Source organism: Callithrix jacchus, chromosome 8, assembly GCF_049354715.1.
Source record: "Callithrix jacchus isolate 240 chromosome 8, calJac240_pri, whole genome shotgun sequence".
Taxonomy (NCBI): Eukaryota; Metazoa; Chordata; class Mammalia; order Primates; family Cebidae; genus Callithrix; species Callithrix jacchus.
In genome coordinates, this window is record NC_133509.1 from 59,087,076 (window position 1) to 59,114,866 (window position 27,791).

At 38.6% G+C, this 27,791-nt stretch overlaps 1 protein-coding gene and 1 long non-coding RNA gene across 5 annotated transcripts in view; one reads left to right on the forward strand and one right to left on the reverse strand.

Annotated features, from left to right (window-relative positions):
* STXBP6 (syntaxin binding protein 6) overlaps positions 1–27,791 on the reverse strand; it is a 275,229-nt gene that overhangs the window by 61,339 nt on the left and 186,099 nt on the right. For all 4 annotated transcript variants that reach the window (XM_009005857.4, XM_078334639.1, XM_078334638.1 and 1 more), the window contains exons 3-4: positions 5,221–5,351; positions 4,146–4,311 (exon numbers count right to left, since the gene is read on the reverse strand). In XM_009005857.4, the coding sequence (XP_009004105.2) occupies positions 4,146–4,311; positions 5,221–5,351 (297 nt within the window). The remainder of the gene's footprint in view (positions 1–4,145; positions 4,312–5,220; positions 5,352–27,791) is intronic.
* Positions 11,284–18,285, forward strand: LOC144577377 (uncharacterized). The gene is made up of 2 exons (XR_013521125.1): positions 11,284–11,422; positions 16,242–18,285. It is a non-coding gene; the product is annotated as an uncharacterized LOC144577377 (long non-coding RNA).

The window sequence follows — 27,791 nt, forward strand, 5'->3', positions numbered from 1 at the left end:
ATGAGGCCATGTCACATTTCAGCAGCCAGAACTGGCTCCACACCTTTGCCTTCAACCTCTGTAGGCTGTTGTGTAGTCCCTGGCATTGATAAAGTCATTCAAAATTGCTGGGCCTCAGTTTTCCCAATGACAGGGTTGGACCAGATACAGTTGTGAAAATAAATGCAATTTAAAAGCTGTTGGAGCCCCCCAAACACTTCAAGCCTTGAGAGAGATGTGGCTGCGATCTGAGTCATATAGCATATTTCGCAATTCTACTTCTTAGACTACAGCTTAACTCTCTTCCTCATTGTTCTTGTTCTGTAAATGACTAGGAGACAAGGGACCAGACCTCTACCTTCCAATCACAAATCTTTGTTAGAGGTTAACTACCTCTTTATTGTCCTATACCTAACTCAGACTAAATGGTCCTCTGAATAGGGACCCAATGACTGTTCATCTGCAGTAACTGCAATGGGATTTTAAATGTACCTTTCCCAAAAAAGAAGGACCATCTCAACTAATCAGGTCATTGTGACTATGTATTAAGCCTTACATAGAAAGATATTGAGATTCTGCTAAAATTCCCTAGGCTTTGTCTACATAAGCAATCTCAGACTTCTGTGCTTTGTAACATTGACTTCTATTGTTAGGAATCTGTGCTTCTTGGGTGGGCTTGTCCTCAATCTTTGTATTTAAACTCTCTTTAATCTAGATTTGAACCTTTTCATTATTTTACGTTGACACAGAGTAACTGAGAGGCCCTGTAGGTGGCTAGGACTGTACTGTCTTCTCAGTGCTTTCATCTATTTAATCTATTGCAGTTGGGGTGGACAAATCCAAAAAACAAAAAGCAAAATTATTTTAAAAAGGTGCTTAATGACTCGATTGTTCTTAAGATAAAAAATAGCTTAAAAATTATCTTAAATATTTTCCTGGGACAAAACTAGGAAAAAAGTTAAAACTATCCATATAGGTGGGTTTTCTCCCACCTCCCTTTTTAAATACCCAGGAATGTGCTGGCTAAAATATTCCCAGCAATTCCTGCACAACTCTAGAGGGCACCATTCATAACAAAGACAAGGTCAATGGTGTTTCCTGAAGCATGCCACTCAGTGGCCTTAAGGAGCCAATGAGTGGGCCTGCACTGGCATCGTATCTCTACTGCTTACTAGCTATATGATCCTTGGCAAGCTATCGGGTCTCTCTGATTCTGTTTCCTTCTGTATAAAACGAAGTTAATAAAGTATTTTCCAAAGTCTGCTATAAAAATTAAATTAGATAACATATGTACAGGATCTAATGTAGGGCAGAATACTAATGCCAATATTAGTTCTTCAAAATTATAAGCTATCCTATTTCATGGTATAAGAAACAATTGTATCTAGGACTTGTAGCCCATACTGTAGGGAGAGACCAAAAGATATTGTGAAATTGACAATAGATTTCATATACTAAAGATGTGGAAGCTACCCAAAAGTTAAAGAGGTTAGAATGTAGTGGCCCCAGGTGCACCTAATTTTGAAGGCTCAGAATTGTGATAACCGGTAGCAAAGAAGACTAATCAGCATACTAATTTATTAGAGTGTGTTGGCACAACTGTTATCAAGGATAAGCAACTGTTTAAGACATGCTGCATTCATCAAGGATATATGTGCTGCCAACAAATTACTACATGCTTAATTCAAACCTTTTTGTGCCTTTCTTAGTAATCCAGGACTTGTAAAAATTTAATTGCACTAAATCTTTAATTTGATTATTTAGTTAAGAAGTCATTAACCTATACAATAAAACTATAATTTAGGAATTAAAGACTTTCAAAATGATGGAACTGAAAGAGATTTTATATGGCATCTAGTCTAACCCCTACATACAACACCTGAGAAAACTGAGGACTGGAGCAGCTGAGAGACACACGTACAATCACAAAAGGCAAAGGCAATTCTGACACTGGTTTCATTAACTTATTCTAATTTTTTCTTACTACAGGAAACCAGTCTTTGGCTTTATCCAATACACATACCAACAATTAAACATTGGACATATGAGTTCCCATCTCAATTCTGCAAAATTTGGGGTTCACAAGGCAATGAAAGACAGCTGAAGGACTGGGTCAATGACAGACAGAAGCAGTGTGGTGTGGTGAGGCTGTGTGGGAAGGCCTGAGGATATTCAGGAAGGCAAAGGAAGAACAAATTAGAGATTTGTCGGTCGGAGATTTGAGTAGTGGCAATTAGGGTCTACTAAGGGACCAAATTTAGAATTATTCTCTCTATCCAGGACGTAGCACAGTGACTAGCATGTAGTAGGTTCTTATTCCTTATTTATTGTATGATTGGATACTGAACTGTAATCAAATGAATGAATGAAAAAGCCTGTTCCTAGAGAACAAATGAGAGCTTTAGGGGCAACAGAGCAGAGTGACTGCCTAGTGCAGTCTGTCAAAGGAGGAAGAGGAGGAGTCAGCAAAGCTATCCCTAACCTTAGCATGAAGGAGGTAGCTCGTTTCCCTTGCAATGTCAGTGAGTGTGTGGCCCTTTTGCTTCCATCCACATTTCCATTCTGAGGAAGTGCAAACTGGGTCTGTTTGGACACTCTAGCCAGGATGGAACATGAAGAAGTAGAATGCTTGAGGGGAGTCTTTCTCCAAGAGCAACAGAAATTTCAAATCCATTATGTCACATTACTTATAGAGAGACTGTGCTTACATGCTAGCCATGTAAGCTACTGACCATACAGACAAGGATGAGAAAAATGCTTCATAGCAGGAACTGAAGATTAAAAAAACAAACGTGATTCTAGGCTAGCAGAGCAAACTCCACCAAATGAAGAATAAGGGAGACCTGGGATTTCCTGGCCAACTTTCTATTCACTGAAAATGTGGCCATCTGTGGTCCTAAGCCTGGTGTGTTTCAACTTTCTGCCAAGTATCTTAAGGCTGGACTTTCAAAATAGGAATCATTTTAACAGCACTGGTGCAACAGACATGATACAGAGTCATATCTCATACATTTTCCGAATAGGCCAGTGTTTGAAATTCCCTTTTCTTTAAACATCTAATATTTTTCACTTTTGTACCATAGGATGTGGCCAACTGAAAAAATATACACCATTTATTAACTCTTGTATTTTCCTGGGATTAAATAGAGAAACTGAAATAAAAGAATTTGCATAGATACCTAAGACAGACCTTTCAAGGTTCTTATGATATAGGCAACTTCCTACTTAAAAAGAATGCCAAAACCTCAGTGGATAACACCAAAGAATTGGATAGTAAGTTTTCCATACAACTTGTAGTGACTAATCTCAAAATGACATTATGTGTGTCAGTTGCTAGGACAGAGATGGATTCTGCTACATGTTCATCTAAAACACACACAGTCCAAGGAGAAGATGTGATATATGTAATGTGATCTTCATTTAACATTTGATTAAGGCAAAGCTGGTGTATTTTTTAAAAAAGTCTTTCAAAACCAAGAGAACAGGTCAGTGAAAAGACCAATGATAAAAACACTCTTCCCCAACTCACAGAGTTGTCAAGGCTTTTACAATTTTAGCACAGTTTCAATTCTCCAAAAAGAAATGCCACCTTAAAAAAAAATGTGCTAAACACCCTCTAAACGTTTCTCATTATGTTGCCACTGCTGGTACTTACCGCTTTACACTGCACTCTTACGGCTTACTGCACTCTTCCTAGCTCAGCTCTATATGCCATTCAAGGAATAAACATGAGCTGCTATTTTAAAGAAAGGGAAAGCATCTGTTGGAATTTTTATATTAATATTTGTAAAACATCTTGAGAAAACAATAGGAAAAGGCAACCCAGAAAATAGTGTTCTGCAATGAAAAGGTAGTGGAGAAACCAATCTAAAAGGTTTTTCTAATAAAGAAACAGCTTTGTTCTTATGGTACAAATAATCTTAGCTAAGTGAAGAACTAGAAGGCTGATTCTAAAAAAAGACCAGCTTTTGGACAAGAGTGAAAACATATCTTTGTGTCTAGATTTACCATACAATAAACTCCCTGGAATGGTTCTCACGTTGTCTAGCTCTGAGCATTTTGATTCTTCTTTTGTTTTTGTCTTTATGCTGTTGAACACCTAACTTCTTAAGTAAAAGTGAGCCTAAAGAAGCAGGATGACTAAAGTCACACAAATGTCCACTCACCTCCCATAATTTTGGATTGGCAGTTAATAAACTCCGGCTTCCTGTCTGTGAGGTACCTTTGGCAGGTATGGTGAAGGATCTGGAAGAAGGTGCATTTTTCTGATGCTGTGCTGGCTACCCACTGGTCAAAAGCATTTTCAAACAACAAATCAAACTCTGCAGAATCCTGGAAAAGACAATGAAACAACTACTGATCTCAATCTATAGAAACTGCTGTTTCTAGCTTACTTCTGTCAAAAGATTTCTAAGGCTAAAACAAAGACTTTGATCACAAACATAAGGCTCATCTTTATCCAAGTGTATGGAGTATCCATATTTCTCTGTTTGTGAAGCAAACCCCAACTCTTACAGTATTGATAAATGTTCCTAGGAAACTAGTATCACACAAATTGAGAAAGCCTAATCAAACACCGAAAAATGTCCGAGTTCAGACCATGTATTGTCTTCTCAATTTCCTGGAAAAGGGATTCCTTTAGGTTCTCAGCAATGACCTATATCAATCTGGCCCTAAAACTTTGTTAGGAAAAGATTCTGTCTTGCTATTTTAGTCTATAGTAACAATTTATATTTTATTATTCTTTATTAACGTTTTGTGAGGTGTGCATGTGAGCAATGGGAATGTACTTTACATAGATAACTCTGCCATAAAATGTTTCTCCTATTAAATGCAACAGAGTCATAATACATACTTAAAAATAGCATTCATTTACTTGATTTTTGGTATATACACCTTGTCATTGATGGCATTAGGAGGTAAATGAGGTTTTGGTAAACCTTTTTTTTCATATTAATAAGCATGAGTATGATTATCTGCACTCTGATCTTTGTACTTTGCTGATCAATGTTATTGGAGGTCACATTTCTTCAATATGCATTCTCTTAGGTTCCTCTATTAAACATGATGAAAAGATTTATAATTTTCCATAAGAAGGGAGTATGCATCAGAAAGTTTTAATCACATAATTGAAATAGAGAAATCATCTTTTTAAGAATGATTCAAATCACCACTACCAAGGTCAATCAGAGTCATCTTGTGAAAAGAATGCCTTTGCTCAGCATTGGACAATTCACTCACCCCGTTAGGATCAATACCATTAACCTGGCGAAGCTGCTCGAGCATCCACTGTGATCTCCGAACAAATGATGTGGAGCCTTCAAACTGTTTGACCTTTGTAATGGACGCCTGTGTGGGTTTCTTGTTTGTCACTGCCAAGAAAAGATCACTCAGATTAGTGCATCTGAAAGTCAGAGGTTTGTTTCGACATCCAGTGCTGTTTCTACATGACACTTACTGTGCATATGCACAATAACAGAGAAACAGGCGGAGGGGGAAAGTAGGGAATATGAATGAATATGTGCACCTTTGGTTAGGGGTGAACATACAGGAAACAGATATTATAATCTCCACTCTCAAGCAGTTTACAATATAATTATAATTGTAAGGGCTGTTTCATTTATATCTTTATCCATTCAGACCGAAAATGACTTAAGTGAATAACACCAAGTACCTTTAATGGAGGCTACAAGTGCACAATTACAGCTTGCAGGAAAAGAAGCATATAGTGCTGACAAGCATCAGGTAGGGTTCATTAGGAAAGGCTGAATTTTAAAGGAAATGAAGGTAATTGGCTCCCCTAGAGAACTGCAAGGTATATTTCTAGTTTTATAGCCTAGTATAAATATCTTAGGTTTCAGTGAAGAGGAGTTAACAAAAACCCCAAACTATTTGGCTCTCTAATATTGTCCAGTTTGTATCTAGTTTGCATCTAATTATGATTGAATCTGGTGTTCTGGGCACACCTCCACACTTGCAGGAAAAGGACAATTTCTCCTCTCAGCCTCAGCGAATTCTTCCCCCAAGCCTTTCTGTGCTAAAGATGGACAGCATCACCTCTCAGACTGATGTGAAGCATCAGGCACAGGAGAGGCACTCTGATTTTTCTATATCTGCCTACTTTGTGACTTGGAGACTCAAGGGTAGGAAGTAATTAATGGTCTTTAAAGGACTTTCCTAAAAGCTTCTCCTGAGCCCTGGTTGTAGGAACTGGTAAATTAAATAGAAAGGAACTGGGGAAAGTAGAAATCACTATTGCCCATAATGAATATGATCCTAATTACTGACTTGCTGAAGACAATGCACCTGTGGCATATTCTTTCTTTCTTTCAAATCACCCCATAGATTCCACACTTTCAAATAACTATGCAGATGCTCAACAGATGGCAAAAAGAATTCTTTTTTTCTTATACTTTAAGTTCTGGGGTACATGTGCAGATCTTGCAGGATTGTTGCATAGGTACACGCCATGGTGGTTTGCTGCCTCCATCCCCCTGTCACCTATATCCGTCATTTCTTCCAATGTTATCCCTCCCCAACCTCCCCACCCATTGCTATCCCTTCCCTAGCCCTCTACCTCCCAACAGACCCCAGTGTGTGATGCTCCCCTCCCTGTGTCCATGTGTTCTCATTGTTCAACACCCACCTATGAGTGAGAACATGTGGTGCTTGGTTTTCTGTTCTGTGTCAGTTTACTGAGAATGATGGTCTCCAGATTCATCCATGTCCTTACAAAGGACATGAACTCATCATTTTTTATGGCTGCATAGTATTCCATGGTGTATATGTGCCACATTTTTTTTATCCAGTCTATCACTGATGGGCATTTGGGTTGGTTCCAGGTCTTTGCTATTGTAAACAGTGCTACAATGAACATATGTGTGCATGTGTCTTTATAATAGAATGATTTATAATCCTTTGGGAATAGACCCAGTAATGGGATTGCTGGGTCAAATGGAATTTCTATTTCTAGATCCTTGAGGAATCGCCACATTGTTTTCCGCAATGATTGAAATAATTTACACTCCCATCATATGGAATCTAATTAAACTTAAGAGCTTCTGCACAGCAAAATAAACAGTCATTAGAGTGAACTGGCAACCAACAGAATGGGAAAAAGCTGTTGCAAGCTATCCATCTGACAAAGGGCTAATATCCAGAATCGACAAATAACTAAAGCAGATTTACAAGAAAAAAACAAACAAACAACCCCATCCAAAAGTGGGTGAAGGATATGAACAGACACTTTTCAAAAGAAGACATTTGTGTGGCCAACAAACATGAAAAAATGCTCATCATCACTGGTCATTAGTGAAATGCAAATCAAAACCACACTGAGATACCATCTCATGCCAGTTAGAATGGTGATCATTAAAACATATGGAGAGAACAGATGCTGGAGAGGATGTGGAGAAATGGGAACACTTATACACTGTTGGCAAAAAGAATTCTTAAGGGATAAAGGACAGAAAGTACCTGCTCCAATCATGGTTGGTGAGTAGAAAGACTCTACAATTCATGCATTTCATAGCTGATTGCAGTTTCATTGTCTGGGGTCATTAATGCAGGAGAGCAGAGACCCAGAGAAAGGAATGAAAGGTGGCCCCTGCCTTTAGGTCTGGTGAGAACCCTACTTTCCCAGCACTGAAAACCACCTTTGTGCCCTTAGTACTATCTACTCTCTCTGCCTCCAACCAGAATTTAGCAAATATTTGTTTTTAACTTCAAATAATGTTTTGGTTTTCTATTACCCATTATTTCAGTTATATTTGCTAAAAGCTTCTGAATATTTCATACAAATTACATTTACTCTTACGATTAACAGGTCATCATCCTCTTAACACTCATAATCAGATGAAACTTTATAGTCTTTTATTCACAAGTATGAACAACTATTCCCTCTAACTGAATTCATGCAGTATTAACAGTCTGTCCAGTACTTTATCTATTGAATTTGATTCATTTATTTCTTGTGCCTCCTATGACACAAATGAGAGAACTAATAGATTTCTCTGATGACTGTGACCTGCTGGTATGATGTTTTAATGTTAAAGAAAACAATACACCTGGAATATAGGCAGGTCTTCAAATGTGCTTAAAACATTAAAGAAGGCTTTTCAATAACAGGAAAACATGGGTTCCTGTATTAGACACACCCCCCTAAACACACAAAGAGAATTTCCTCCTGTGTTTATGTAAATCATACAACATTTAAGCCTGGGAAACATGAAGGCTTTCTTTCCAACTTTAAAGTTGTTATGAGCTCCTATTTTCACTTCCAGTCTATTTGTTTCCAAGTAATTTACAGCATTTTAAAGCTCAAACACAAAGCAAGATCACTGTATGTTGCTGGCATGTTTTAAGATTCACATCTTAGGAAGGTATGTTCCATTGGAAGTTTGTCATTGAAATGAGGCACACAGGAACCCCAACTATTATGACAAATGTTCCCATGGAATTCCTCAAGTACGATCACACTGCAGAGCAGTCATTTTTAATGGAGGCAGTTGCAACTTTATCCATTTCTGCCTTTCTCCCCTATTAGTTTATTCCTTGCCCAGTTCTTGGAGTCTGGCTAGTTTTCCCCGGCACTGAGCCCAGTTTGGTTTAATTTTTGTTTATTGCTATTATCTCCAGCATCCTAGTTTCTATTTTGAATCAGGTGCCTTAAAATTATATTATTATATACACATTGTATAGAGTTAAATGAAGACTTTCCCCTTTCAAAATCAAAACACACACATGCATCATTGCTAGACTTTTTGAGTACATACTTGAAGGAAATATGTTTTAACTATTTCATTGTTTTGGTGTTTTTGGGGTCAATAGCGATAAAAAATAAGCCAGTCACACAAAATCCAGATGTCTAGTGAAAAATTGTGATTTACCTTTTCCTTCCAAAGGGAAGCTAATTGGCAGAACAGCCTGAAAAATGCAACCAAATTACCTGGATCAGTAAGTAATATAGAGCTGCACACCAGAGACTCTCAAAGTCATTATTTTGAATAACTTTAAAGGCCAGATAACCATGGAATTTCTATTTTTTTTTTTTTTTGAGACGGAGTTTCACTGTTGTTACCCAAACTGGAGTGCAATGGCACGATCTTGGCTCACTGCAACCTCCGCCTTCTGAGTTCAAGCAATTCTCCTGCCTCAGCCTCCTGAGTAGCTGGGACTACAGGCGCGCATCACCATGCCCAGCTAATTTTTGTATTTTTAGTAGAGACGGAGTTTCACCTCGTTGACCAGGATGGTCTCGATGTCTTGACCTCGTGATCCACCCGCCTTGGCCTCCCAAAGAGCTGGGATTATAGGTGTGAGCCACTGCTCCCAGCCGGGAATTTCTATTATGTCTTCAACATTCACAAGGAAGAGACCAACATAGGAGCATATAACAGTGTAGGGTGGGCATGACTCCCAGGTAATACTGCAGACCACTCAGAAGCAGCCAATTCACCCGATTATTGCATTTGTATCTGAGGCAGGCAGAAGCATGGGGGCAACCAGATTCAGGCCACTTTGCTATTAGCTCTGAAAAAACAACATAGTTTTCATGGCTTCATGCCTCCTCTTTGGCTTTCATGTAGACTTGCTACTACATCTCAGCTTTGGTTAGGAAGCAGTGATACAAACTGTTATGTCCAGAATTTCCAGAATATCATTGCCATCACTACCCAAGTGGAGTAACATCTCTGTCTCATGAACTAATGGTCTAAAGAGCTCTTTTTTTAAAATGGCCCCTCCATGAGACATTTTATAAAAGCAAAATTCGATGACTTGCTATAATCAAAGGGTGGAGACCACTGACCTTGCCTGTGCCCAGTCAGAAAATTCTATTTAATTAAAAACCAATAAGCCAGCAAATAACAAAGACATGTCATATCAAACTTGGTCTTGCAACAAGTTGGGAAGGTAGAACTGATAGAAGAGGGAACAAAGACCAATGAGGAAAGACAGAAAGACAAGTCATTTGCATGTTATATAAAATGGGAGAAGAGCTTATATACTGCCACGTTTCAGAGGCAGATCCTCTGTTTCAAAGTTCAGTGATTGAAAGACCACTTTTTCCAAAAAGCCACATTCTTACACCTATACTCTCAACATTCACAGCATAATCCCTCAACTATTCTAAAAATAAAAATCAGTGTAGCCTGAGACAAACTATTCAAAATAAATAGCCTTAAAATACCATTTTAAAGGAAATAATAAAGAAAATAATTACCACCTCAATATCCTCAACTATCTCATATTTGAGATAGCTGAATAACATCTTTTTATACATTTACTATAAACATTGAACTTTATCTTATAACTTTATGTGGCCATTTCTCAAAAAAAAAAGAAAAGGGGTGAAAGAAAGAAAAAAAAAATTGTACCCCCAATATCTATAGTTTGATGTTCAGGGTGGCTAAAAAGCAGAATTTACCACACCTAAATACCTAGGATGCCTTAAACTTTCATCACGCACAGCCTTATTACGACCTTACAGTTAAGTGAAGGTCTGTGTTTTGTGGTGCACCTCAGCTCTCTGCTTTGCTGGAGTCTAACCACCAGACATTTTGATTTCAACAAGAGTGCTGATGAAAAATAAACAATCTGGAGGAAAAAAAAGTATTCACATAGAATCTTATCAGGGCTGCTGTGTGACTGTGCTAGAGGTGACTAACAAAGAAAAAAGAAAAAAAAGCAAGCTTCTGAAATGAGGGTTCAGGAAGTAAAGGCAACACTGAGTGTGGCTTCTTGGTGCTGCTGTGGTAACAGAACAGGCTATGTGGTCAAGGTGAGAAATAATTATCTGGAGCTAGTTTCCTTACCGCTCTTCCAAAGCTTTAATGTATGATAATTCTAGGTGGATTTCACAATAAAAATGAGAAACAAATACCAGGTCTGAGGCTGCTGCATCAGCAATTGTATCAGGTAAGATGGCTGAATGTTTATAAAGCATAAAAGCAAACATATCTGTTACCTTAAATGCTTTCAGAACAGGGAAGCATCCTCTCTGCTATAGTTAGTGGGAAATGGAGCATGGTGCTCTCCACACACGATTGATCTTCTGCTTCTCACACTATTTCTCAGTGTGTTATAATTTGGGGACACAGTAAATGTTTAGACTCCACAGGCTGTGTAACCTGGAGTTGCAAACCAGATTGACTTATGAAATGGTCAAGTTTATCTCTGGGGCCCTCCCCTTCTCTTTCTTCTGTTTCTTCTTTCCCATCTTAGAAACTGGTTCTCTGGATAGATTCCCAATAGAACCAAAGGGGGTCTGACATGGGGATTCTTAAATCCATATGATTTTTGTTCTGTTTTGTTTTCGAAACAGGTCTTGCTCTGTCACCTATGCTGGAGTGCAGTGGTGCAATCATGACTCACTGCAGCCTCAATCTCCTGAGCAAAAGCAGTCCTCCTTCATCAGCCTCTCAAATAGCTGAGACTACAATAGGTGTGTGCCACTATACCCAGCTAATTATTAAAATTTTTTGTAGAGATGGGGTCTATGTTATCTAGGCTGGTCTCAAATTCCTGGGCTTCAGCGATCTTTCTACCTTGTCCTCCCAAACTGTTAAGATTACTGGTGTAATATTAACAAAGTGTTAAGATTACAAGGTGTGAGCCACCACGCCAGACTTAAATCTGTATGTTTTAAGGAAGGTCTGTTTCTTTCTTTCTTTTTTTTTAAAAGCACAGCAACAACAAAAATATTGGTATTTCAGTCATGCACACCCAAGCACTGGGGAAAAATGTAGGATATCCTTAAACAGTCCTGCTCCATTAACCCTAAAGGTGAAAGGAAACAAGAAAATCAGTGCATAGTGATTTGGGAAGCAGATTTCTTCAGTCTGTTGAAAGATAATCACAAAGAAAGAAGTTTTCCAGACAAAAGTTTCCTTATTTTGACTCACTAGTTCCTTAGTAGCTAGTACTAGTTCCTAGGTATCCAACTATATATCACATTCTCATCTCCAAAAGTGGAAGAAGAAGTGATAAAGGAAAGTCTAGGAAATTTCTCCAAACGGGATACCAAAAAGGAACCACTTTATGAAAATGTCTTCCTTTGTACAGAAATTTGGGTAAGTCTTTTGGTAGAAGGAGAAAAATAAAAAAAATCTTGCTAAAAAATTCTGTAGGGGCTGCTTTAATATGAAGGCACAGCATCATGTCCAGCAGGGTTAACAACTATGCAATAATAGAGCAAGTGCCTGGCCTACACCAACTTTGCAGGAGGTACTAGCTGGTTTTAATACTTCCACATGCCAACAAGGAAGTGGCCTTACTTTTGGAATGTGCAACTTTAATGCCACAGGCCCACTTGAGATCTAGTTAGTACTTAAAAAAATCTAGTCCCATTTAATTTTAAACCTTCTTTATTCTGTTGATAATTTTATTAAACGTAAAAATATGTAATTTTTATTTTGAAAGGATATTCTCCTTTTCAAGTAAATGACAAGCAGTCCTAGAATATTACATTTTAACCTGAAAATCAGAACCTTAACCCCTCAAAGGCTTGAGTTCCCCACTGCCCTCCCCAGATTAGGACCACGATATGGCTGTATTATAATGGATACAGAGTGCTAACTGATGTACGCATGTATAAATCAGTAAGGGAATGAAAGATTTTTCAAGTATTTATTTTTGGCCTTTGAGCTTCTTGTGGAGAATTTAATACATTCCTGAGTCAGGTGGTTGTTTCTTTGATGTCTTCAATGGCTCCTCAACAAAAGGAAGAACAGTTCCTGTGCCCACAAGAAATCATGAACTTAGTTCAGGTTCAATTGTTTAGTTTCAAAATTCAGCCACAGTTTTAAGGAATTTGGACCTTTTCTTATTGGAAAAGAGGAGTATTCCAAGAACTACAAATAAGAGTAAAGAGAATCGTAATAACCAAGAAGTTAGAGAAATATCAAGAGACTAGAAGGAGAGGAATTTAGGGGTTAAAACATCTTACAACAATCTGTTTTCCTGCAATCCTTATTCTAGCAGCACCTCTCTTAAGTAACTCTGTTTGTTTCAGGCTCCTTGAAAATACGATTTCAGGGAGATTCAACAACCCAAGGTTTCCTATTGTGTTTGATTTTTTAACTTCCTTAGACATTTTTCCATAGACCTGCAGAGAAAATAAACGTGCATGCATTGTGGATAAAGGGAACACATATAATGAATCATAAAACCTGGTTAATATTAGCTATTGCAAGCTAATTAGTTATATTTTATATGGAAAGTTTATATAACATATCTGTTTCCTGTGATATAACTGTGACACAAACAAACAAACAAACAGGTCTGAGCAAGAGAGTAAATGCCCAAAGTTGTGACAACTGATGGTTTCTGAAAGGGATTACATCCAATTCCACCTATGGTATCAAACAAGGAAGATAATGGAAGGGGTTAACTACAGTCATAAAGTCTTATTCTGTTCTTACTTCCTCAATTCTAGAAACAGATGTAAACATCATTTTTGATCTATTCTTAGGCGAGATTTACAGAGTATCTAAAAACAAAGGCTTCAAAGAAGCAGCCACCTGACTCAAGAATGTATTAAGTTTCTCCAAAAGAAGCTCAAAGGCTGAAAATAAAAACTTGAAAAAGAGATTTATTTAATGTTATGCTTTCTTTTAACATTATCCATTAGATACTGAAAAGTGTAGGGCAAGCAGCAATTCTCTTCAGGAAAATGTCATACATGGTAGAAATTCAATAAATGTTTTACTTAGAAGAGCTGCTAAAAACTGCTAAAAAGCACTTAGAACTAAAAAAAAGTCATTTACAATGAGAAGAGACAGAAGCATTTCTGCAGCTAAGGAAGAGGGTGAGGGAAGGGCCTTTGACTATGCTCTGTGATACCATGCACCTGCTGCTGAGCTTACCCTTTCAACACGTAGATTAAGTCTAAAAGAGCCATGGAAGGATTTCCTGTGTATGTGGATCTCCTTTAATATGAGGAGGCCATTCCAAAGGAAAAAAAGGGACTCACATTTGAAGGAGAAAGAGTAACAGAGAGAGAATTTTTAAACGAACTAGATACTAAACATATAATATCACTAGGTTTTTGGAAAAATCAAAGCTGTTATTACTTGGCAAGCATAAGCTGTCAAATATAATTACCGCTATCAGTCAAGCAAAGGCAGATTTATCTGCTCTCTTGGTTCTCCTCTCTCCTCCTCCTCCTCACCACCTCCACCACCACCACCCACCACCACCACCACCACCACCACCACCACCACCACCCCTTCCTCAGTACTTTTAATCATACATTGTAATGAAGCACTGAAGTTCTAAAAAAAGCGCATGGTATCACTAGGAACTTGCCACCTTCTCTCTGTACTGTGTTAGATTGGGGAGTAAAATCCAGCAACATGGGTTAAAACCCAGGTTAACTACATTATAATGATTATCCAAAATTAAAATTAGCTAAATTTATTTTAATTTTAAAAATTATTTTAATTTTTAAACTCTAGGCAGCATCTACTAAAGCTAAACATGTACATATTTTATGACCTAACAATTCTAACCCCGTGGCTACATCCAAACCAGATTAAGTGCTATGTCTACCTTCCTGCCTAAATTAACCAAAAATCAACAAAATGTATCAAACAATGGTTTCTAAGGCATTGTATATCAAGCAATGAATTCCCATGAGAGATGGGAACCGAATAAGGCGAGCCCTACAATTGCACTAGTTTACTGCTTTGAGAGAGTTTCTAGGCTGTGGCACAGGAAGGAAGAATCCAGGAAGAGACTGGCAGATTCCCTGAGTTGAAGAGAGTGCTGAGAACCCAGGGATACCAAGGTGGCTAAAATTCTCAAGACAGAGTACTAGAGAAAAGAGACACAGAGAAAACTGTAGAGATCTGCAGAGATTTGCCTAAGACAATTCAGCTGAGTAATTCCCACCATATGTTCAAGAGGAAACTACCTGAAGTTCAAAAAATAATCACTCGTAATGAGTAGAGAATACAGTACTTCATTCTCACACAGGGCAGTAATAGTGCCTATTTCCATCATCCAGACTGAAAAAAACCTCAAGATTCCTGGGGCACTTAGTAGAATACACAGAAAGGTCCTGCTTCATTAATGAGGAATTATTAGCCCTAGATGAGCAATGTTCTAGTCCTGTACAACAAATGTGGTATGGAAATGATGTAGTATTGAGTTTATAAAATATGAAAAAGTAAAATATATAGCAACAGTTGCAAAATTTGGGATGGCAGAAATGAAAGTGAACTATTGGACAGTTCTCAGACCATACATGAAGTAGTATATCGCTTGAAGGTAGAGTATGTGAAAGATACATGTTATAAACTCTAAACCACTAAAATAATAAAAGAGAGTCACAGTTGTAATAGATATATCAACTTGGTTGGCCTACAGTGCCCAGATATGTAGTTAAACGTTATTCTAGATGGTTTGGTGAGAGTGACTTTGGACGAGATTAACATTTAAATCTGTAGACTTTGAGTAAAGAAGATTGCCCTCCTTGATGTGGGTAGGTCTCATCCAATCAGTTGAAGATCTGAATATAACAACAGACTGACCTCCTGAAGCAAGAAGAAGTCTTGCTGGTAGAAGGGCTTTGGACTTGTACTGCAATACTGGCTGTTTCTAGGGCCTTCAGCCTGCCAGTCTACCTTGCAAAATCAGGACTTCCCAATCTCCATGATCATGCCAGCCAATTCCTTAAAATAAATCTCTCTCTCTTTTATATAGATGTATGTATATAGATGTGTGTGTATGTATATGTATATTTGTATGTGTATACATATACATCCATAGGTGTATGTGTATATACACACATATATATATATATACACGTACACACACACATATACACACAAATTCTATTAGTTCTGTTTGTGGAGGACCATGACTAATAATAAGGCAACAAAGAAAATAATTCCGTTTATAAGAATGTTGAAAAGAATAAAATACTTAGGCATATATTTAACCAAAGAAATATAAGACTCTTACACTGAAAACTACAGGACATTGTTGAAAGAAATTGAAGACTTATAAAAATGTAAAAACACCTCATGTTCAAGGATTGGAGGACTTAATATTAAGATGGCAATAATCCTCAAACTACCATGGTATGTCTGTCCACTTGAATCTGATACAGATTCTAGTGGACAGACATACCATGGTAATGGGTTAGAAGACTCAATATTATTAAGATATCAATTCTCTGTAATTTGATTTATAGATTTAATGCTATCTCAATCAAAATTCCAGCAGGCTTTTTTTTCTTTCTTTTTCTTTTTTTATAGAATATGAGAAGAGCGAAAACAACTTTGGAAAAAAAAAGTTGGAAGACTTACACTATCAAATTACAAGAATTGTTGTAAAACTAAATGTAATATGGTTGATATCTGTGTACTCTGCAAAATTCATGTTAAAACTTAATCCCCAGTACAACAGTATTGAGAGGTGGGCTCTTCAGGAAGAGATCAGGCCATGAGAACTCCACCCTCACAGATGAATTTAATGCCTTCTTAAAGAGACCTGGGAACTAGCTTGGCCCTTTTGCCCTTCTGCCATATGAGGACACAGCATTCATTTCTGTGGAGGATGCAGCATTAGGCACTTCTTGGAAGCACAGACCTTGCGCTGAGCAGATGCTGAACCTGCCAATGTCTTGATCGTGATCTTGATCAGCACCTCCAGGACTGTGAGAAAAAAATGTCTGTGGTTTATAATTGCCTAGTCTCAGGTATTTTGTCACAGAAGCACAAACGGACCAAGACACTAAACTAATCAGGACAATGTAATACTGGCATCAATACAGACACACAGATCAATGGAACAGAATAGGGAGGCCGGAAAGACCTGTACATATATAGAAAACTGGTTTTCAATAAAATCGTAATGGCAATGCTGTCTTTTCAACAAATAGTACTGAAACAACTGGATATCCACATGTACAAAGAGGAACTTCCGTTCATACTTTGTACCATACACAAAAATTAAATCAAAATAGGTGATATATCTAAATATAAAGGCCTAAAACAATAAAACTTTTAAAAGAAAACAAAGAAGAAAATCATTATGACATTGGGTTATGGCAAATATTTCCTATATATAGCACTAAAAGCACAACTTATGAAAGAAAAAGTTAATCAGTAGGACTTCATGAAAAACTGTGCTCTTGAAGATCATCAAAAGACAAGGCACAAACTGTGAGAAAATATTTGCAAATCATATCTGATAAACTTGTATCTGCCAGGCACAGTAGCTCATGCCTGTAGTCCTAACACTTTGGGAAGAGATTGCTTGAGCCCAGGAGTTTGAGACTAGCCTGGGCAACATGGGGAAACCCCATCTCTATAAAAAATACAAGAACTAGCTGGATGTGGTGGCATATGGCTACTGTTCCAGCTACTCAAGAGGCTGAGGTAGGAGGATTGCTTGAGCCCAAGAGGCAGAGGTTGCAGTGAGCTGAGATCATACCGCTGCACTTCGGCTTGGGAGACAGAGTGAGACTCTGTCTGAACACACACACACACACACACACACACACACACACACACACAAAAAACAAAAACTTGTATCAAGAATATACATTTAGAAACTCTTAAAACTTAATAAAAGAAAGATAAAATAATAAGCAAAAGATTTAATACTTCACTAAGCACTTCACTAAAGAAGATATGGATGGAAAATAAGCACATAGAAGGATATTCAACATTACTAGTCATTAGGGAGATGCAAATTAAAACCACAATAAGATATTACACACCTATTATTAAAAATTAAATTAAAAATACTAATGATACTAAGTGTTGGCCTGTATACAAATGTTCAGAGCAGATTTATTTGTAAAAGTCAAATGCTGGAAACAACCCAAACATCCCTCAGCAGAACAGATAAACTGTGCCATATCTATACATGGGGTCAGAGACGAAAGCAAGTACAGATTATGAAGACCCTGGTGAACAAGGCTTTGTAAACATGAAGCAGGAGTGTCACAGGATCTGGCTTGCATTTTAAAAAACATTGTCCACCTGCTGCAGGTCAAATAGGTCATGGCAGGAATGGGCATAAAAGAGGGGAAACCCTTTTGGAACTTCTACTGTAATAACCTAGGAGAGAGGTGCTTGCCGGTAGCTTAGACCAGATGGTGGTAGTAAAAACAGAGAGAAAGGGGACAGTCTAACCCACTCTTCATTGCAGTTGACTCTCTAGACCAAAATCCTCAAGGTCAGTCACCAAGTCCCAGGCATGTTCGTACTGCAATGCCTAGTGAATTGGTGGCCACTGCTTACTGAACATCATATTTTGCATATGTCAGAAAAATAAAGATAATTCTTTGTATTTTTATTTACCTGTGCATGCTATCGTCTCTACCAGACTGTAAATAACCTGAAAATGTTAAGACTATGTCTGCATTCTCCAAAGTACCTGGAAGGGTGGCCCTACTGAGAGTTTTAACTCAAACATGCGTCATATGACATCTCCATTCCCACCAGAAAGAATCACCTATTTGGTGTATGTACTGGTGACTGTGACTAGCAATATTTCATCCACGCTACTCTCTTTTTTGGCCATCTCTTTTTATTTTTTTAGCTCCAGGATCATTTAAGGCAATGTGGGGAAATGAAAAAAAAGAATAAGCAGGCCCACCTGACTACCAAATCTTGCTATGTGGTAAAGAGCAGCTTCTCTCATACAAAAAACCAGCATCTCTGTGACTTCTGTGCAGATTCCAAGGTGAAACGCACTGTTATGCACATCATTAGTATTTATGTAGCAACCTATGAATCATTCCTAAAATAAACGATGCCACTTGTGTTAAATGATTTCTTCCTAAGAAAAATCCCTGGGGGAGTCTTTCCACAGCACAGCCTTGATGGAGATTCAGAACAAAAGAAATAAAACACCAACTCTCTGGTGCTGGATAAGTGGTGGAGTGCTCAGCTTTCTCTATCCAATTCCCCACTGATAATTTGTGCCTAAATTGAAACATAATTGGAGGACAAACCATTTTAAGGAGATGAGCCATAACTATCAAAGCTCTTGCTCTTCTCAAAACTCAGCTGGTCATGGTGTCTGCACATTTTCATCTTCCCCTCACTCGGACTTACAGCCTAGAGTAGAGATTATCCTGATAAAACCAATCTGAATTACAGAGCCATCACTGTATTAAGCCATTACTCCATGACAGACAGATACTGTTGCTCTCAGTAAACACTAAAAGTAGTCCCCAAACTTCGTTCCATGGGGTTCAGGGATATAGCTCAGTGCCTATCCAACTATTTGGTGTCTACACTATGAAGTATGGTTCCCTAGTTATACTAGATGTCCCTGTTTTCCACTGTGAAGATAAGGGCATTATATTAAAAAAAATGAGTAATGCAAACAACCATTAAGTATAGTATGGTTTGTGTCAGGCAGAGAATAAATTTATTGAAGGATCATGCATACCAGTAAGCAGACCTACTAATTTTAAATTTTCAAACCCTTTGCATAAAATTATGTTGGTAGTTTGACTGAAATTTGAGGCAGAAATCATCGACTCTGCATTGCAAGGTAACCTATACTAGGTTTAAAGCTGTACTTAACAAGGTGCCAAATATGTGAAGTTCTTAGATCAACAAAACACTAAAAATTATAACTTCTATTGGCTCCTTCAAAAACAATGTTTTGCATTCTTTTAATGTACAAGCTAAAGTTCTGTTCAGCCTATGACACCAATTTGACATAATTAAAATTCATGTAACTGATTTTACATGTATGGTTTGTACTCCTGCCTATGAAATCAAGGTAATACAGAGTTATAGAGTGGCAAGATATCTCAAGAGGTTTATTCTCCCCTCCACATGTTATCTTCTAAGATACATTATTCCAGTGTTTTTACTCCAACATTTTTTACTCTCACAAAAATAACTTACAACCCATCCCAATATTTAAAAAGGGTGAAAAGAAACTCTTCTTTCAGCTTATGACTACAGCCATTTCCATTTGCTTATATTTTCATATTCCTGAAAGTTGTCACTTAAATGGTCTTCAGTTTTCCTCATGTTAAAATTGTCCTGGTTCCTTCTGACTCCCTAAATAGACTCCCTATCCCATCACCACCACCTGTGTGGTCTTCTATTGACCCTAGCTGAGCTCTCCACGTCCCCTTTCAGATCTAAGTAGAATAGTTTAAAAATGCATCACAAAAATGTGAAACACAACACAACAAGTTCACATTCAGTGTTGGACTGATCAGTACGGCTATTTGAGTCTGCCAGCATTTAAAAAAACTATGATGCTACATGCTCATGGCCATCTTGTTATCTGCCACGGTGGATAACAGACTCATTCTTTGGCCATGTTCCTAAAGAGATTAGAGAAAAATTTAATTGACATTTTAAACATTTCGTTTTCTCTAGAAGCCACACCAATGTTCTGCATCCTATTATGTTCTGTTCTCACTATTTTCATATGGCAAGAAGTGCATCTTAAAATCCTTAAGGGAGAAAACTCTATTTCCTTTCTTCATGGAAGAATTTTACACTGGAGAGGCATGGCTTCTACTTCTATCCCTTCTCCAGCTCTCACTCCCATTCAAAGTAGAGTGAAGTGTTTAGCAGAGTTCCTTGCACACAGTGAGCATTAATAGTGAGTATCCATTGAATGAACACTATTAATATTGGGTGATAGGTTGTTGGAAGAAGGAGGATGGCACTGGGGAAAAAAAGATTAAAAAATGAAAGGTGTTGTGTGAAATCTGTCAGTAGGTGTAACTGGTAGTTGCCAAAGGTTTGAATAACTTCCACGGAGAAAGAATAACCTCTATGAATGTGTGCTGTAGGTCTTGCTTCATTAAGCTGTACATTAGGAATGTGCCAAATGATGCTGTCAAAGGCCAAAGGGCAAAATAACACTCACAATGCAGCAACCAGCTGAATATTTACTACCTGCAGAAGCGAACAATCAAATATCTTCTCTCCAGAGCATGGACTGTCTGCATGGTGTTCCTGCTTTCAAGCCATGGCTTACTACTGGATGGTGCCTGGAGGGCTTGTGATAAGAATGGAGCACATTTTCCAAACGTGAAGATCACTAACTCAGGAACTCTGATGTCTTTCCATAACCTAAACTCAAATATCATTGCCTAGGACCATGGATCAAAACATTCACCTGACTCATGAGAGCTAGTAACTTTATAAGAACTTGCCTCTCTTGTATGTGTGAGGTCACGAAGGCACAGCATCTGCTTGAGAGTCATTACTAACAATCTGGTACCTCCATCTGACTCCATGGGGCAAGACCTCCCTGGCCAACAGAGTAATTTCTTAATTAGCTTTTGCTGGGTGCCCTGCATACCTTAACATCAAGCAGTACCAGGCAGGACTTCTGTAGAGAAGGAAAGCTTTCCAGGAACTAGCAATATTAGACAAATAAACAGAGAGAAACTAAATTATGCCAAAATTCCCATGAAGACTCACTTTTTCAAACAGAAATTCTAGTCTATTAGCAAATCAGCAGACTCCTAGAGACTCTCTAGGATGAACAAGAAATCCAAAGGGTCTCAGAAGACAAACACTGATGAGCAAAATGCAAAGTAAAATACAAAAAAAGGATGAAGGACAAATGCATTTGTGCCTGGCTATGCAAACCGGCACTGGCAAATCAGGAATTACAAATAAGATAACAGGCCGCAGTTCTCCGAATGTCTTTTTATTGAATCTTTACTCAGCTCTGTGACTTCATATCTGAAGTCAGTGGTAACATACAATGCTAGGCATGCATGTTTTAGGGTTCCAAGGCACTTGAGACCCTGTAAAGCACAGACACATAAGCCATCACAAAACTAAGTGCTGGCAAAATCATGCCAATTCTAAGCAGCCTTAGAGGAAGTGACTGACACAGTGACTAACGAAGGCCAGTTTAGGGTGTGATGTTATGAGGATAGAATGGATGCCTCTCTCCTACACGTCTCCTCTGCTAAAGAGGTCAAGGATGTCATTTAGAGTTCTATAGGGAGACACCAGGGTCCACCCAGTTGTAATGCAAAGGCTGCCCTCTTGACCACAGGCCATCATCCCCAGATCCTTAGTTAGAAGTCTGTACAAATTGCCTGGTTGTGAGTCCTTATCACTACTGTCAACTGTCTTGTCATGTGTAGAAGATGTTATCCTGATAGGTAAAACTACTCAAAAGCCCTGAAAGTTCAAGTCTAAATTATAGAACTTATTTCTAGAAAAATAAAGGTTTGATTCTTTAAATAATGCAATGTAATGGATCATTGCAACTGTGCCCGAATACACAACGCCTGGCTGACCCCCATCTATGCAGTCTCACTTTCAGTTCCACACCTTCATGACCAACTCCACTAGTGGCTGGACACCGCTGAAGTGGCCAACCCCCTTCAGGACACTGCACATGTCATAGTTCATCCCATCTGCACACCGCTGTGCCTGTGGCTTCTTAGCCTGGGATGCCTTCACAGCCACCTCCTGCAAATCTAACGTGTGTCCCTCCTTCACAGGCCAAGTTTACATCCTCCTTCTGCCACATGGCTTTCCTCAGCAATCCAGCTCACACTTCCTCCCTTCCCCAAAATATTTTTGATTTTTCTCTGTAACATCCATTTTGGGACTTTGTTGTACTGAATCGAATTCAGAAACATAAAGGAAACATGTTATTTGTAAGCAAATGGTTAGTCCTAAACTGCCAGGTTGTTTTTTATTTTTAATTTCATAGGTTAAGTCATTTTTGTACATATCTTATTTATTTTATTCACTAGTCTGGGAAGTATTATTCCCCTACAGGTAGTGCAAAGGGAAGCTTTAGCCAAACTCATCAGGAATTTATTCAAAAATTCTAAATTCAGAATGTGTAAGCCTCCCTCAAATAAAAATGTATCCCCTGATAAACCTGCAATAGAATCGTGTTTATTAGTTGTTTAGTATTCTACGCAAAATAGAATATAGCCCCTTCTCAAGGGTTTTCAGGTTACATTTAGATGAAAAAAAAAAATTCAAGCAAGAAATGATAGTTCAGGGCCAACAGAGTGTTCAACAAGCCAAGAGCTATTACAGAGGAAGGCAAGTTCTAAAGAAAGACTCAAAGAAAGAGAGGAAACTGAATCCCCCAGAGAGGAGGAAAGAACATACAGAATAGTCACTCTCTCAAGTGTCCCAATGAATGATGAAAAAACCACATTTCCAGAGGTAAAAGACTAAAAGGTGGAGTGGAAATGGCTACGATGTGATTGGTTTGGGATTCTAATGAAATGAACAATGAAAACAGTGACTTCCATCTCTGGACTCAAGCCATGGTGGTGTCCCCAGAGAAGGAAGTACGGGAAAGGTCACTGCCTTCTGCATGCGACATTTGTTTTTCCTCCTTTGTGTTGGACCACAACCACTAACTTTCTCCCTTTTCCTAAGGACACTTTTGTAAGGAGATTCATTTTGCAGATGAAAGTCCATGCCCTGGTTCATTCTTCTCTGACTGACGGGAACAATGCAGGTGTAGGAGAAGAACGTAAGAACAGTGTCCAAGCATAACTGACTCAGGCTGTGTCTGCTTGAACTCCTGTGCATACTCTTTTCCTAAGACAATATGTATAACAACACATAGACCACCATGCCCACCTTGGATAGACAGGTGCCTACTTTTGCTGATGCGCAGGTGCAAAAGCTGTTCGTTGTCAATTCTGCTGCCCTACAAATGAGATAAGGGAAGCATTTGTAGAATCACAAACTGAAGTTAGTATTCACTGAGCACTCCAAATGGGAACTTCCAATTTTTAAGAGATGGAAGAAAAAAAAACCATTTGCTTTCTCTTTGGAAAATTGCTTACTCCCTCTCCCCTCCTTCTGAAGGTACAAGGAATATTTTCTGGCCAGTAGTCTCAATCAAGGACAGGGAGTTTGGAGGAGGGCATCCCTATTAAAGCTAGGGACAAGGGAGATGAGAGGGTTAGTCCCTCAGATTCCAATGTCCAGTGCTTATGACCTAATTTCAGATTTGTATTATAATAGGAATTACTATACTACTGGCCTCCATTTCTAGCCAAAATTTCCACAGTGTTGCTCAGGTATGTTCGGAAGAGGAGTGTCGAAAACCCCTGCCCTAGTTCCACCCACAGGTGCAGACCTCATTATGCTATAGGCTCCATCCCACCCATGCCATCTCTGGAGAAACACAGCCAGAATCCAAGTTACTCCCGAATGTAAACAAGTTTTGTTCACCAAAGCATAAAGCCAAGCAGAAAGCTAGGATAGTCCATGCATTGTTACAGATGGAAGGCCACCTTAATTCAAATAGTAAAGCTAATTAAGTGACTGTTTTTCAGATATGAGAAAAAAGTTGTTTGCTGAGACAACAAAGTACAAGAAAATTTATATGAGAATACATAAAAGGTTTCCTGCTGGGGGCCTTAGACAAGGTCCTTTTGCAGGGGTCCTGATGCTATACAGTGGCTCTTTCAAAGAATTACACATTGACCAGCTGTTTCCTGAGAAAAAAGAGGATGCTCCTTTCTGACTCCCTGTCAGTGGGAATATGCCCATTAAAATGGTTCTCCAGTGGAAGCCAATGTTTCTGCTAGCAAATCATCCTGTCATTCCTCACCTGCTCTGTCATGGGCCAAAACAGCATTAGAGGCACAGGATTCAGACTAGAAATTAAGCAATCCCTTCTGCGAAGGAAGCTGCTCTACATGGGGAACGAACCTTGTACCTATTAGTGCTGACTGCTGCTAAAAGCAACAGCTCTAACAAGGAGAAAGCACTGGACTGGGAGTCAGGAGGCTGGGGCTCCTGTGCCCATTCTGCCCACCTGTCCAGGGGCATTTCAAGACGTGTGTCTTTTCTGGGTCTCCATTTCATCATTCATGGGACAAAACCAGATGAGAAAGACCCTAGGAGCGCCTTCTAGTTTTGACCTTCTACAGTTTTGTGAGTCACAGAAGTGCATGTTGCACACTGTGATGGCCCTTCTCTCAAGCCTGGAGGTCTCACTGATCAAAAGAGAAACAGAACACCATTTTACAGATAAAAATAGTATGATTGATCTTTATATAAGAGCCAAAAATGTATAATGTCTATTCATTTTAAACATCCAACACACAGAGAATCTTCAACTCTTTATGTCCAGGCATTGTTTTAGGACTCATCTGAGATTCTTTTTTTTCCCCAATATCATTCTTTTTTATTTATTTGTTATTTTTTTGAGATGGGGTCTCACTTTGTCAGCCAGGCTGGCGTGCAGTGGTGCAATCTCAGCTCACTGCCACCTTGACCTCCCAGGTTCAAGTGATCCTCCTGTTTTAGTCCCCCAAGTAGCTGGGATTACAGGTGTGCACCACCATGCCTGGCTGATTTTTGTATTTTTTGTAGAGATGGGGTTTCGTCATGTTGCCCAGGCTGGTCTTGAACTCCTGAGCCTAAGCAATTCTCCCACCTCAGCCTCCCAAAGTGCTGATTACAGGTGTGAGCCACCGTGCCGGGCCTTGCATATAATTCTTTTTTTAAAATTGCATTTTAGGTTTTGGCATACATGTGAAGAACATGCAAGATTGTTGCATAGGTACACACATGGCAGTGTGATTTGCTGCCTTCCTCCCCATTACCTATATCTGGCATTTCTGATTCTTAAAGGGATTGCCAGATGAACTGCTGGGGTGGGGATAGCAAGGGGAGGAGTCTTGGCAGGAAGGAGTTTCACGCTATGAGAAAGTTGTTCTGTTGAGAGTGAAAGAATGTTATGTTCATAACTTTCCTAAATTCCCCTGGAGGGAATCATAGCCGAATATGAGACATTTATGTAAATTTTCTATTTCACTTAAGAGGAATTTAAACTGCCAACACTTGAATCATAAAGCAGTACGAGTATTATTCTGGAAAAAATCTGAAGGCACAAATAACATTCATCAAAAAATATTTACTGTGTGCATACTGAAGGAAAAGTGATGCAGAGGGGTAAGCGTGGAGTAATGAGTTGAGGATGGAAATAGGTACAAGGTGATTTAAATGCAGTCATATTCATCAGGGGGTTCACATTTCAGAAGAGAAATGATAAGTCCCTAAGTGCTGAAAGAGAGGCAGGATATGATAAATACGGCAATGTGTATTTCTTGCCACCACAAGTATATAACACCAAATGGAGTGGAGGGGTAGGGGGAGAGGTGGATTTTTGGTTAATGCAGGGTAGCTTCTTTATGAAAGCAGTGTCATTTCTGTTGTGGCTGGAAGGTTGGATAGGGCTGATAAGGATCAAGGAAAAGAGAAGCAAGGAAGATCTCATTTAACTCTGAAACTACCCAAACTACCCCTGTGCTTCCATAACTAAAAAGAGGAACACTACTAACTGGGAAAGCCTGCCTTACGGGTACAGAAATAAAGCCAGCCAGAGAACAACTGATTTCTTTTAGATTGCCTTCACCTGGGATGAATCTTAAGACAACTCATATCCTGGCCAAGAATGTTGGAAACTCTATGCTCAAACTCAATGTTTAGGAAGTAATCTTGTTAAATACATATTTATATTGAAAAGCAGAACTCCAAACTTCCTTGTCTTGCTTCCTGGCCTCAACACAAAGGCATTATTATTTTCTTGAAAAGGAAATTATTCCAGTGCCCCTGTCCAGGCTCTGACAACATGTGTTTGCCCTCAATCTCCTTCCTCTTCTTGCAAGGACACCCACAGTTATAACTCACATTAGTGTGGGGCACCACAAGGGGCTTAACACAGAAGCAGCAATGATGTACCTGTGTTTCTGCTTAAACTGTGGGAATGATGTTCCTGAGAGAGAACATTGAGAATCTCACTTCCCTTGAGACCTGCTATCCATTAGCAATTTAGCTGCAGGGCGAGGTTCATTTCATTTTAAAATGTAAGTAGAGAGCCTCAAATTGGTAATTGGGCATTTAATTGAGTCTGTGAAGGCACTTACTGGATTTTAACAGCATCAACAGGTAATGTTTAAGAACATTAAAAATTAGAGCAATGATGAATCAGATGCAAGTGGAAAGTGAATGAATTTTGGCACGATAATTTAACACACAGCTAAGTAGCGCTTGGAGCCAAAGATGTTGAGCCTGGTTGGTTTCTTAAATTTTCTTATATGCCAGGGATTATCAAAATATTTCACTTTTTAAGCGTGGCTTCCCTTGTCATAAAACTCTACCTTCAAGAGTTCAACTCAATTCAGCAGGCATATATTTGACCTAATTGCAATCAGTATTGCTTAAGCTTATAGGAAATGCTAAGAAGTATGAGCTTTATTAATGTAGCATGGTTAAACAACAAAGAACATCTGTGAATATATTAGAAATCTGGTCAGTCACTGGGACATCCAGAAGACACTGGCTGGACATCTGCTAATTGAATAGAATGGCTCTTTTATGATGGTCTGTACTCAAAGACCTCAGAACCATTTTATAAATGCTGCCAGTGCTTGCTGACTACTTGTTCCTTTTTAAATTTTATTTTAAACACGTAACACATTTTCACACAATCCAAAAATAACATATTGAGACATATTACTCCCAGCTCAGTATCCATCCACTCCTTTCCTTTCCTCTTCCCCTGCCTTCCTGTATATCTTTAGACAATTTCTTTATGTGGAAATAACAAATATGAACAGTCTCTTTCCTCCCTTTCTCACACAAAAGGTAGCATACATTATAAATATTTCTTTCCTTCCTCCCTCCTTCTCTCCTTACTTTAATATTTTATCTTGGAACTCCTTAAGACTCATGGAATCCAAATTAACAGCTAACCTCTTCCTTCTTTGTATAGCTGCATAACATTTACTCCATTCTAAGGATGAACCATGAACTATTTAACCAATCCCCCACTAATGGAGAGTGAGGTGT